Source organism: Callithrix jacchus, chromosome 8, assembly GCF_049354715.1.
Source record: "Callithrix jacchus isolate 240 chromosome 8, calJac240_pri, whole genome shotgun sequence".
Lineage (NCBI taxonomy): Eukaryota > Metazoa > Chordata > Mammalia > Primates > Cebidae > Callithrix > Callithrix jacchus.
The window spans coordinates 128,051,313-128,064,138 of record NC_133509.1 but is presented as its reverse complement, the minus strand read 5'-3'; the positions used below and the strand labels follow the sequence as shown (position 1 = coordinate 128,064,138).

Sequence of the window (12,826 nt, the reverse complement as noted above, 5' to 3'; positions counted from 1 at the left end):
AGCACCGCAAATAATATGCAGAGGAGTTTGCCTGGCTTAGAGTAAGCACTCAGTAAATGCAAGTCCCTTTTATCCCTAAAAAATAATGATCATTGCTCTAGTCAGTTTCTCTCATAAATATTTATAGACTCCATCCCCTCTCCAACCCTACAGCTACAGCCCTAGTTCAGGTTTCTAACCAATGTTCCTGCCTCTCATCTTACTCAAAATTCTGTTCTTTACACCAGTGATTGGCCAGCATACCTTTTCCAGAAAGGGCCAGATGATAAATACTTCAGTTTCTGTATGCCATTCAGTCTCTGTTATATCTACCTACTCAACTCCTATACAACAGCCATAGATAGTACCTAAATGAATGGATACAGGTACATTCCAGTAAAACTTTATTTACAAAGGCAGACAGCAAGCTTGATTTAGCTTACTGGCCCCAGCGTGCCTGCCCATTTTATACCAGCATCAGAGAGCACTTGTTCACAGCTCTGATCCTCCTTCGCAAGTCACTGCCTGTTGTGCACAGGATACAATTTAAATTCTTTATCCATGATCTGCCAGTAGCCATCTTTCTGCCTTCTCTCTTCACACTCTTCCTGCTTATAGCTCTGAATCCTAAGTTCTGCTGGCCGTGCCAACCACTTCTGCCAGGCTGTCTCTTACTGCGTGTTTTACACATACCCAGTCCTGCTCAGAAAGCTTTTTTTGCCTGTCTGGTTTCCCTTCATTCTTCAAGAATCTGCTCTGTGTACACCTTGAAGCCTTTCTTGTCTGCCCCCAGTCTGGCTGGGTGCCCTTCCTCCCAGTCCTTCAGTTCTCTCCATGAGCATTTATGACCCTATATCATATTGTTTACTTCCGGTTCAGTTTATATCACCAAGCCAGAACCTTTTGAGGAGAGTAATCATGTGTTTCATTCTGTGCACCCTAATATCCAAGTCCAATTCCTGGTGCATAGTTAGGACTCAAAAAATTATTTGAACAAAAGAATTAATATATTTAAAGACTTCTGAAATATCTGAGATTCCGATGAGAATACATGCAAGTAAAATTATATTTGAACTGTAAACTAAAATAACACAACTCAGGGGCTATTCAGTATGATTAAGAGCCTTTTGGGCATAGTGAAATTTTAAAACGTCGAAAAATAATTAGAGGTACATAAATTAGTATGTTCCTAGAAAATTTAAATACTGTCTAAAAAATTTATAAGATTCTGGTATGAAACACATGCTTTTTTCCCTTGGGCTCATGGGGTCGTCTTCTGTGTAGCTCAGGAATTTTGCTTGCCCACTGTTTTTCTCCTTCCAGTTCCGCGTCTCCTCATTATGAAAGACATGGTCAGACGACTGCAGGAGCTGCGGCACACGGAGCAGGTGCAGAGGGCCTATGCGCTCAACTGCGGGGAGGGCGCCACCGTCAGCTATGAAATTCAGATTCGAGTACTGAGAGAGTTTGGTCTTGCAGATGCTGCTGCAGAGCTCTTGCAGGTAGGAAATGACATTAAACTGTTTAAAATAGGGAGCCTCAGTCACCAGACAGGCAGTACTGTAGACATCCTGATGAGCCTTCAGCTTGCTTCCTTTTCTTTGCATGTGCTTTTTCACTCTCTTTGGTTGTCTTTGATACCCTGCAAGTCCCTCCTGGTGAGAGGCCGTGTCATGGAGTGAACTGAGCAGAGGTCCAGAATGAGAACTGGGTTTAGATCCCAGCTCTGCTGCTTACTAGTTGGTTAACTTGGAATGAGTTACTTAACCACCCTGGACATCAGCTCTTTTACCTGTAAAACAGATAGTTTTGAAGATCCAGATTGCTACTGTACAGCAGCTGTATATCTGGTATGTAGCAAGGATACAAGTGGCGACTGCTAAAAAATTCATTATCCATTCATTCATTCATTTACTTATTGTTTTAAGACAGGATCTCATTCTGTGGCCCAGGTTGTAGTGTGCGTGCCCCACAGAGATGGCCTGGAAATAGAAGATTCTGAACTTCCACTGCTCTCTCTTCCTTGTTTGGTCACTAGGTTTCAGGTTTGGTCTACTACCATGCTTACTCATCTTCCAGTGCCCCTTTTGTTTCTCTCTCCCATCTTACAAGAAATTTCTTCCATGAGGGTTCAAACCCAAATATGAGAATCAAAGAATAAGTGCTTTCTTTTTTAACCTACCAGGAAAAAAGAAAAAAACTCATTTCTAGTAATTATTAGATTAAAAGCAGTAGCATTGGTTTTGCTACTTTGGTTTCTTCCTTTGGCATTTAATGTTAATCTCTTAGCAAAGACATATTTGAGTTTGGGTTTATTACCTGTTAACTAATTAAGATAGAATTTTTCTTGGGCTTCTGGCCTAGAAGAAGCAGCCACTAAATCAGAGCCTTAAATAAAATTTAATTTCATCTGGTCAAGTGATTTTCTTGCCACTAACTCCAAACCCCTTTAATCCTTACCCTTCAAAAGGCTAGAATGTGGCTGGGTGCAGTGGCTCATGGCTATAATCCCAGCTCTTTAGGAGGACAAGGTGGGTGGATCACCTGAGGTCAAGAGTTCAAGACCAGCCTGGCCAACATGGTGAAACCCCATCTCCACTGAAAATGTAATTAGCCAGGTGTGGTAGCACAGGCCTCTAGTCCCAGCCTCAAGAGGCTGAGGCAAGAGAATTGCTTGCACCCAGGAGGCAGAGTTTGCTGTGAGCCTCCGAGATTGCTCCACTGTACTCCAGCCTGAGCAACAGAACAAGACTCTATCTCAAAAAAAAAAAAAAAAAAGGATGGGCTGGACGCAGTGGCTCACACCTGTAATCCCAGCACTTTGGGAGACCAAGGCGGGCAAATTGCTTGAGCTCAAGTTCAAGATTAGCCTGGACAATATGGCAAAAACCCTATCTCTATAAAAAATACAATAAATTAGCCAGGCATAGTGAGTGGTATGCACCTGTAGTCCTGGTTCCTCGGGAGGCTTAGGTGGGAAGATCACTTGAGTCCAGGAGGTCAGGGCTGCAGTGAGCCATAATTGTATCACTGCACTCCATCCTGGGCCACAGAAAGAGATCCTGTCTTAAAACAATAAGTAAATGAATGAATGAATGGATAAGCATGGTACAGGCTTCTTCAGCAAGTCAGCAAACTATTTTTTAGGTTCTTTTTTTTACCCCCTGCTTGCCTAATTTTCTACTGAACATTTTTAGGCTCTTGTTTTAGGTTGTTGATTTTCATTTTCTTTTGCTACAGTTTTTCTTCTTAAAATATATGGTCTGGTTTTCTACTCGTTTATTTTCCTTTTGCCATTCTAAATTGTGTCTGAATTTGATATCTTAAATTGCATGAAGTATTCTTTTATAATGTTTACCAAAATATTAATCAAACTTAGTCATAGATAATGGGTGAGGAATAGTACTTTGTAGTTTCCATTTCAGACAGAGCAGGCAAAGATGTTTTGTCAAAGTTTCTAGAGCATCCTCAGTTGTATTCCTTTCTTCCTTTGGCATTTAATGTTAATCTCTTAGCAAAGACATATTTGAGTTTGGGTTTATTACCTGTTTTTGCATTATCACATAATTTTGCAAGAGGTGACTGACCTACTTGCTGGAGTATTCAGTCAGGCAGCTTTCTTTGATGGCTGTGTCCTAGGTGGTACTCTGTGCCTTTATGCTATAACGGAAGTGATTTTTTTCCTTGGGCTTCTGGCCTAGAAGAATATATTATGCTTTTTATTCTTGCTGACTGTGGTTTTCTTAAGTACCTCACTTAATTCTCTCAGCCTATACATTTCCATTTATGAAATATGCTAATAAATGTCCTTTTTTTTTTTTTTTTTTTTTTAAATCTTAGAATCCTCACAAATTCTTTCCTGATGAACGCTTTGGGGATGAAAGTCCTCTCTTGACAATGAGACAGCCTGGGAGATGTCGTGTAAACAGTACCCCTCCTGCAGAAACCATGTTTACAGATCTGGACTCTTTTGTGGCCTTCCATCCACCCTTGCCTCCTCCACCACCTCCCTACCACCCCCCAGCTACGCCAGTCCATAACCAGCTCAAAGCAGGCTGGAAACAAAGACCTCCCAGTCAGCATCCTTCACGTTCATTTTCTTATCCCTGTAATCATTCGCTGTTCCACTCCAGAACAGCTCCTAAAGCTGGCCCTCCCCCAGTCTACTTGCCAAGTGTTAAAGCAGCGCCTCCTGATTGTACCAGCACTGCAGGACTGAGCAGACAGACGGTGGCTGCTACCGCCGCCACCACCACCACCTCAACAGCAGCAGCAGCAGCAGCATCTGAGAAGCAAGTGGTAAGTCAACACTTGAGTAACTTGCTTCAAATTCAGTTTATGGACTATTAGAAGCAATTTCCTTTGGCCCCAAGAGCTCCACTGAGACTCAGCAGTGCCCAGAGGATTGCTGACAAGTGGAAGGCATAGACTTGAGGGGTATGGAAAAGAGGGAAAAATGCTAACGTACATGAATGAGAAAAGAGGAGAGAAATCAGAGGTGTATGTGGAGGAGTGGAGTATCTTCTTATCTTTGTGTTCATTTGCCCAGATTAGGAAGGAGTGGGGTTACCGAACAGCATAAAGGAATATTCCATTTCCATGTTCTATTCAAGCACAGGTCTAGAATTTGTCCCTAACTTCTACTATTCTGTAAAATCCACTATTGTACCACATGCTTTAATGGGACAAGAAGCATGAGCGACTTAGAGCCAAGTACAGTATACCACCAGGAATAACGTGGAAAAAACTTTTCTATTTTTTTTTTGAGATGGAGTGTTGCTGTTGTTACCCAGGCTGGAGTGCAATGGCATGATCTCGGCTCACCGCAATCTCCGCCTCCTGGGTTCAAGCAATTCTCCTGCTTCAGCCTCCCGAGTAGCTGGGACTACAGGCACGCACCACCATGCCCAGCTAATTTTTTGTATTTTTTTTAGTAGAGACGGGGTTTCACCATGTTGACCAGGATGGTCTCGATCTCTTGACCTCGTGAGCCACCGCGCCCGGCCCAAAAACTTTTCTTTTTGAGACAGTCTCACTCTGTCATCCCAGCTGCTGGGCAGTGGTGTAATCATAGCTCACTGCAGCCTCAACAACCTCCTAGGCTCAAGTGATCCTCCCACCTCAGCTTCATGAGTAGCTGGGACTACAGGCGTGTGCTACCACATTCAGAAGATGGGCAGAAAATGAGGCCTCAAGCAGGCCTCTGCCTCCGAAGCTCATCATCAGAGCCCCCACTTCACTTAGAATCACAGTAGCTAGGACTGGTAGGTAGTAAATTGGTAGCGGATTCTTTGCTTGATTTTGCATGGCATTAGAGATTTTATATAATACACTTGAAAAAAATAGTAATTTTTTTTGGTCAGGTGCCATGGCTCACATCTCTAATTCAACATTATAGGAGGCTGAAGGGGGAGGATCACTTGAGCCCAGGAGTTCCGAACCAGCCTAGGAAACGTAATGAGACCCCGATTCTACCAAATAAATAAACAAATTAGCCAGATGTAGTCCCAGCTACTCATGGGGTTGAGGTGGGAGGATCACTTGAGCCTAGGAGGTTGTTGAGGCTGCAGTGAGCTACGATTACAACACTGCCCTGCAGCCGGGATGACAGAGTGAGACTGTCTCAAAAAAAAATTGATTTTTAAGTCTTCCTATTCAGTCATGTACTATCAGTAGCAAGTTAGAAGAAAAGATTCACCTATTAGTTCAGGGAAGCTTCATTCAAATATGGCTTATTGGAACCTGCGGACTAGTATATATTCTGAGTCAAATTAGGATCCTTTGTCAACTTTTCTTTTTAACATAACCTCAAGAATGTATTATCTTCACAGTGAAACAAAAGATGATGGTTAGAACTGGATCAGTTGTCCCTTTCTCTTCATATCTTCTCCAGGTTCAGCATGCTTGGATCTCTTAATAGCTAGCATTCTCTTAGATCTGCAGTTGAGCTCAGCACCCAAGCTTCAGCACAGTCTTCTTTGTAGTTTTCATCTTTTTCCGGAAAATTGGCCTAGTCTGCCCACCATAGTCACTCTGCTTCCTATCATGCTGCTTTCCCTGGGCATAGAGAATCCTTGCCCTTCTTCTACGGTGTCACTTTGTGGGAGTGGTGTTTGTCACACTCGTGACAGAAGGTCCAATGGGTTTTAGGAAGGCTCACCATGTTTGCAGGAGCACTGTTAGCACAGAAAGCCTTTCTCACCTTCTTAGACCTCTCTACCTCTTCTACCTGCTTCCCCCACCCCAGAAGAGCGAAGGTCAGTAGTGTTTGATAAACCAGATTTCCATTCTGTTGGCCTGGACCCTCAGTTCTACAATCACAGAAGTTCTACTGCTTTATATTTTAGGTAAAACTCCTTTTAAAGGTAATTTATTTGTATATTCATTGCAGTCTTGACTATAGTAATGAAAAATTGGAAGCAACCTAAATGTCCAATAGTAGCTGAATGGTTAAGTCATGGTTCATCAATACATTGACAGAATTATATATGTGCTAAATTTTGTAAAAGTTAATAGATACGCAGAGGAGAAAAACATAAAAAGAAAGACCTCAAAATGCTAACTGTGATATTTCTGTTCAAAAGATTGCAGTGATTTTTTTTTTTTTGCCTTTATAGCTTTCTGTATTTTTATATTTCTTAAATATTCAGCAAATGTTACTTTTATAATTGGGAAACAAAATCGGTGGACATCATTTTTACAGAAGATGGGTCCTTTTCTTTAACCCTCCCACCATTTTTGTCTCCATCTGCAGCGAACGCAACCTGTGCTGAATGATCTGATGCCAGACATCGCTGTGGGTGTGTCCACACTGTCACTCAAGGACAGGAGGCTTCCAGAGCTTGCTGCAGACACAGAATTAAGCCAGTCAGTTTCTGAAGCAGGACCAGGGCCTCCCCAGCATCTGTCATGTATTCCACAGAGACATACACACACTTCTCGGAAAAAACACACACTAGAGCAAAAAACAGATGCCAGAGAAAATCCACAGGAATATCCGGATTTCTATGACTTCTCAAATGCTGCTTGCAGACCTTCTACTCCTGCTCCCGGCAGACGCACCCCTTCCCCTTCGCAAGGTGGATATTTTGGTCCCGATTTGTACAGCCACAGTAAGGCATCACCAAGTGGCTTAAAGTCAGCCTACCTACCTGGCCAGACGTCTCCTAAAAAACAGGAAGAAGCTAGGAGAGAATATCCACTTTCCCCTGACGGGCATCTACACAGACAAAAGAATGAGCCGATACACCTGGATGTTGTCGAGCAGCCTCCCCAGAGGTCAGACTTTCCTTTGGCAGCCCCAGAAAATGCTAGTACCCATGTCAGGGGACGAACCACAGTAGAAACTGACTTGACTTTTGGGCTGACTCCTAACAGACCTTCACTTTCTGCATGTAGCGCTGAAGCTCCTGAAGAGAGATCCAGTAGAAGACTGGCAGACAGTGAGTCCCTGGGCCATGGAGCTCAGAGAAATACAGATTTGGAAAGGGAAGATTCAGTAAGCAGAGGAAGGAGGTCACCAAGCAAGCCGGACTTCCTCTACAAAAAATCTGCCCTCTGAGAGCAACCTCCAAGTCGTCTGTGCCTGAGATGTGAAACATCCCATTTTATGATGTAACCCAACAACTTACAGACCAGTTTATCAACGCCAGCTGACAACTCGGTTTCACATTATTTTGGTCTAGTTTTTGTGTGTATATGTGTTAGACATGGCATGCTAGGAGGTTTTTTTTTTAATGTTGCATCTGTCTAATTTGTGTTTGAACAATTATGTCGGGAAGCATTTTTAAGAGCGAGCTGGCACTTTCTATTTCTCTTTACAAATGATGGAATTTTTTTGCACTTGTACATTTATTTTCTCTGTATTGATTTTATATTAGTATGTTAAACTTTATTGCCACATTTAAAGGACTGTATTTTCATACTTTTTTGCATTTTACCTTTCATCTACCAATCCATGTGCATTGGATTGCACACTAAGATGTATTTTCTTATGAAATAGTTCTGTGTTTATTTTTTAATTATAGAAATTCCAAAGAACAGCACATCAGAATGCTCCTCTCTTTTCAGTAATTGTTTCAGTTCAGAAATCTTCCCGCCCAGTCTCCATAAATCTAATGTCTTTTTTTTTTTTTTTAACAAGTCCTGGGAGCTGGGCTTCATTCCTCCAGCGAGAGTCCAGTCAGGGTCCTGAAGTTTACTGGTTCAGGAAAGAACAGGAGGGAGAAAAGCCTTCTGTGTCCAGGCTGAAGCCGTCCATTTCCACAGTGTGGATGCAATCAGAATCCCTACACATTCTGGTCAGAAGGATTAGAGTATCACCAGAAGAGGCTCTAAGGAGATTGGATCCCTTGGAATTAGAAAGCAGTGGAGATGGGGCGCAGTGGCTCTCACTTGTGATCGGCACTTCGGGAGGCCAAGGCGGGAGGATCACTTGAACTCAGGAGTTCAGGACTGGCCTGGGCAACATGGTGAAACTCTATTTCTATAAAAAATGCAAAACAAAAAACAAAAAAAAAACCCTAGCCGGGCGTGGTGGTGTGCACCTGTAGTCCCAGCTACTTGGGGAGCTGAGGTGGGAGGATCACTTGAGCCCAGGAGGTTGAGACCGCAGTGAGCCAAGATTGTACCACACCACAGCACTCCCGCCTGGGCAACATTGAGACCCTGTCTCAAAAAAGAAAAAAGGGGCAATGGAAATAGTGAAATAACTTAAAGGTCACACTGACAGTTTCTAGTTCTGAGTGTCAACTCTCCAGTTGCTTGCGATGGGGGAACTGACTGCTCGCTGCCTTTAACTGTCTTGCTCTCTATGGGGAAAAAAAAAAAGGGCTTCAGTCTTATAGATGTTATTTGGTGTTTGTAAACATACGTTTTCTTTTAAACGATTTTCAAAGTATGTCTACATTTTGGTGTCCTATAAAAAGTTGTTGTATAATGCATAGTGCTTTCTCACCAACAGAAAAAAAGGAAAAAAATTGTTTTCAGTTAAACACTACATGTCCTACTTGAACTCCACTGGGATGCTGGTTTGGCATTTACTAAGCCACTGAGCACATGGGGTCTTCCAGGATCCTCTCCCTTGGAAGGGCAATGTGTGAGCTAAGGACTGTTTTTTTCTTACTCTCCAATGTAAATATATTAGGATTTGAGTTTTTAAATCACTTCAACATTATTTGAGCATTTACTTTGTATTTTTGCAAACACATAAACACACAGCCGTAGCACTTAGAAGAAAAGAGGCTTTCTAAACATTCCTTCATATGTAGGATATTTGGGAGCCTCTTTTCTATGTATGTATATATATAAAAAACTATGAATCACTCACACTCACTCTAAAACTATGCAGGGCTAGGGAGCCTTTATGAGCTACCAGATAAATGAATTACATGCACTTTGAAGTAAATAGTTTTTCTATTGGGTGTCAACAACTCTGCTTTCTCCCAAAACTATAGTTTCTCTTATGGTCTTTTCCTCCTTTACCCTGTGGATATACACTCAGGAATAATCTGACATTTTAGAAAACCCTAACAGTAGATAGTCTCCAAGATGGGAAATATACTGTGTGTCTGCACGCACGGGTGGCAAACTGCCACCAGTCGCTCTGCTGTGCTGGTGCACTCGGTGATGCTTGTGGTTGTTGTACAAGCTCCCGAGCTCCCAGAGTTAACACTAATCTGCAGGTCGGCTGTGCGTCGCATTCGAGCCTCCTTTTTTGAAGAGAAAAACATAGGCCTCTGTTCTCGCTTGTAAGAAGTTTGACTCATAATAGACAATAGTGTCTTTTGAAGCCCAGTCTGTCTTCAGAAACAAAAGCGAAGGCCATCATATTCCTTAATGTGTGTTTCTCTTATCACATATGTATGTTGACATGTTCATGTTTTGATACAGTTTTATATTTCTATTCTGAATCAGACTGTACTGCGCCAGTACTGCAAGGAAGAATCAGTAGACCTAATTTGGATGGGGAGAAAAAGTCTTATCTCTGACCCGTTTTGTTGTGGTTTTTTTCCCAAATGTTAAACCGGAGCTGTTGATCCCACACATTCATTTTTCTGAAAATGTATGAACTATTCTCATATCCCTGAAGTATAATTATAAAAATAGGTGGCCACTATTCTTAAGATTATTTAGTTTATAAAGTTTGCTTTTAATCATACAGTAGCTTACCTGGCTAAACTATGTGTATAAAGAGAAAACTTGCTTTAATCCCTGGGATTTCGGACCGGTGTGACTTGCGGAAGGTAAAGAGGTGGGTTTGTGCGTGTTAGGTTAGGTGTTAAATGCTTTTAATGTGTCTGGGGAAGTGTGGTTACTAGGGTAGGTTGAAGAGCTATGTGCCTCTGGCTTCCAACCCATCTAGTAAATCTTTTTAAATTCTGTACTAAGGTAAATGTGAAGTCTGAGTAAGGTTGCTCTCAGAAGGAAAAGCATACATATGTGTAATATAAAATTTAGGCCATGGGAACTGTCATTTTACTTGGTATAGGATTTTAATGAGAACCAAATCACAAAAATACCAGATCTCCTTTTGAGGTCATGGACAATCAGGCCGTTTGGACAATCACCACTTCCAGTGTCTGCTGTGCGTTGAGGTTAGAGAACTACCATTTACATGCTAGGGCCAAGGAGGACATTCGAGTTTCTTAAAGACGCTGTTGGTCTTTTTCTTACGTTACTGTTTTAGTTTTGTGATTTTGATGAATAATTTAAGTTCAGAGTCACTGGTGGCTCCTAAGAAAAAAGCAGCACGAAAGGCAAAAAGTATTTGAAACATAGTTGTGTAAATTTTCCATGCCCATTCTTTAGCTCACATGCCCCCTTTAGCTTTATTTCTGGGAACATGTCCTTAGACCTCAGCTAGCCTGACACTGCAATAACCCGTTAGGCTTTAAGGCTTTTCAGTGAATTCTTGACATTTCAGTCTTATAGAATTCTCTCTGAAACCTTACCTAAGTCTTGTTTTTGCTTCCTCAGAAACTTTTTATTACACCTGCCATCCTTCACTGGATTTTTCTTTTGGTTTGTTGTTGCCGTCCTAGCAATGAGCTTAGTTCTTGTACCTCTGCATAAAGATGCCGATGCCGAAGGCAAGGTGGAAGTTCGCGCCACACAGTGGGGCTCACAGCCGTGTGCATCGCTCTTTAGAGTTGAAAGGATTGACATTTCTCAGTAACTACCCAGCAAAATACCTATTTTCATAATGTTGAATTTGCCTTTTAGAAAAAAAAACGTTTCATGAAACACTTGTAAGATACTTATCTTGAAATTAACTGCAAGGCATTCATGTTTTTAGGACTGAATTCAAAGGGAAATGCTTCTTTGACTTTTTTCACTGTTCGGTTGCCTTTCGGCTCTCTGTACTATTAAAGCAGCAGTGATGGGTGCTATTCCCGGTTCTGCAGTGGTTTACTTTGTCTACTAAGTGATTTCCTTTTAAACCTCATTACCGATAATCTTACTGAAAGACTGAACGTGCACACTGCTAAAAGGTGTTTTACTGTTTTCCATTAACAGTGTTGTATGAGCAATGTTTGGTGACATGTTTTCTCTTTGTCCTGTAGATTGTCATGTCTGTTATGTAGCTATCGTATTGGCAAGTCCTTTGCTTTTTTTTCCTCTAGAAAATCCTCAGACTGTCAGTCTTTCATATTCTGAATATTATAATGCTGTGGCCGTTTCTATAGAAAGATGACTTGCAAGTGTGTGTCTTGAAAATAACTTCTTATGTTTGTGTGTTTGTGTGAGTTCTAAGAGGTCAGATAAGCTCTGGACGCTTCATCGTCTACCTGCACGTGACTCCGTATCTGGGTTACATGGGCAGGCAACACTGAGTCCTGCTCTTAGATGGGGTGGCTGAGAGATAAAGGTTCCTGAACTCAACTTGCTGTGTATGTACCACATCTGTACACAGAGAGGTGGAAAACCATCTACAACACTGCATTTCTTGTGGTTGTGCTGTTACTGGTATAAAGTCAAGTGCCTTCAATGCTAAAGGCTCAGAAAATTTTCAAACTGATTCCATGTCCTATGCAAGTGTTTTTTACAACCTGCATAACCAGTACTTTGTAAAACTTGTTTACGCTTCAATTGTACATAGTGATTTTTAAAGAAATATATAGTATTTTTATTTAGGTACCTCCAAACTTGAATTCGTCTGTGTGAAGCGTTGTAAAACAATACATTTCTCTTTTGAGTACCATTACTGTTGTACAGAGGTTTTCACTGCTTCTATTTTTCTACTGTTACTGATGAGCATGTAACACTGACTTTATCCTACATATAGTTGGCATTTCAAATAAATGGCTTGTATAGAATCTGCTGAGTTGGATACAGTCTGTTTTAGCAGCGTAGCATATAGTCTTCAATTATAGAAGTGATCACCCTGGAGGGTAGAAGTGGGAGTTTTTCTAGGTTGATTTTCTCTGTTTCTAGAATTTCAGTCATTCAGAGGCATTTATCATCATCATCATAGTTTTCTTGGAAATCACACATTTTATTCTGAATCATCAAATTCATTATTTTCTATTATTTTATTGAGACATTTCTGAGAAATTTCATTTTGCAAATTTGAGCGATAAGTTCCGCACAGGGTTCTGTACAGGATGGCAGGAAGCTCAGCCTGGCGCCCGTGTGAACCAGGCACCTGGATGTGTCCTGCTCTTCAGGGGCCTTCAAGGGTCTGAGACCTGGCCTAGATTCTGAGCTTTCTTTTGCTTTCACACTCAGGCTCAATAATATTTTTCTATTCAAAAAGGAAATGGAAGCCAGGCGCTGTGGCTCATGCCTGTAATCCCAGCACTTTGGGAGGCCGAGGCGGGTGGATCACGAGGTCAAGAGATCGAGA

The 12,826-nt window shown here is 41.6% G+C and overlaps 1 protein-coding gene across 2 annotated transcripts in view; it reads left to right on the top strand.

The window, feature by feature from the left end:
• Positions 1-12,296, top strand: part of BTBD7 (BTB domain containing 7) — a 110,020-nt gene extending 97,724 nt beyond the window's left edge. For both annotated transcript variants that reach the window (XM_078335644.1, XM_054240307.2), the window contains 3 exons: positions 1,303-1,481; positions 3,820-4,278; positions 6,734-12,296. In XM_078335644.1, the coding sequence (XP_078191770.1) occupies positions 1,303-1,481; positions 3,820-4,278; positions 6,734-7,540 (1,445 nt within the window). In that variant the 3' untranslated portion in view covers positions 7,541-12,296. The remainder of the gene's footprint in view (positions 1-1,302; positions 1,482-3,819; positions 4,279-6,733) is intronic.
• Positions 12,297-12,826: the final 530 nt, after the last annotated feature.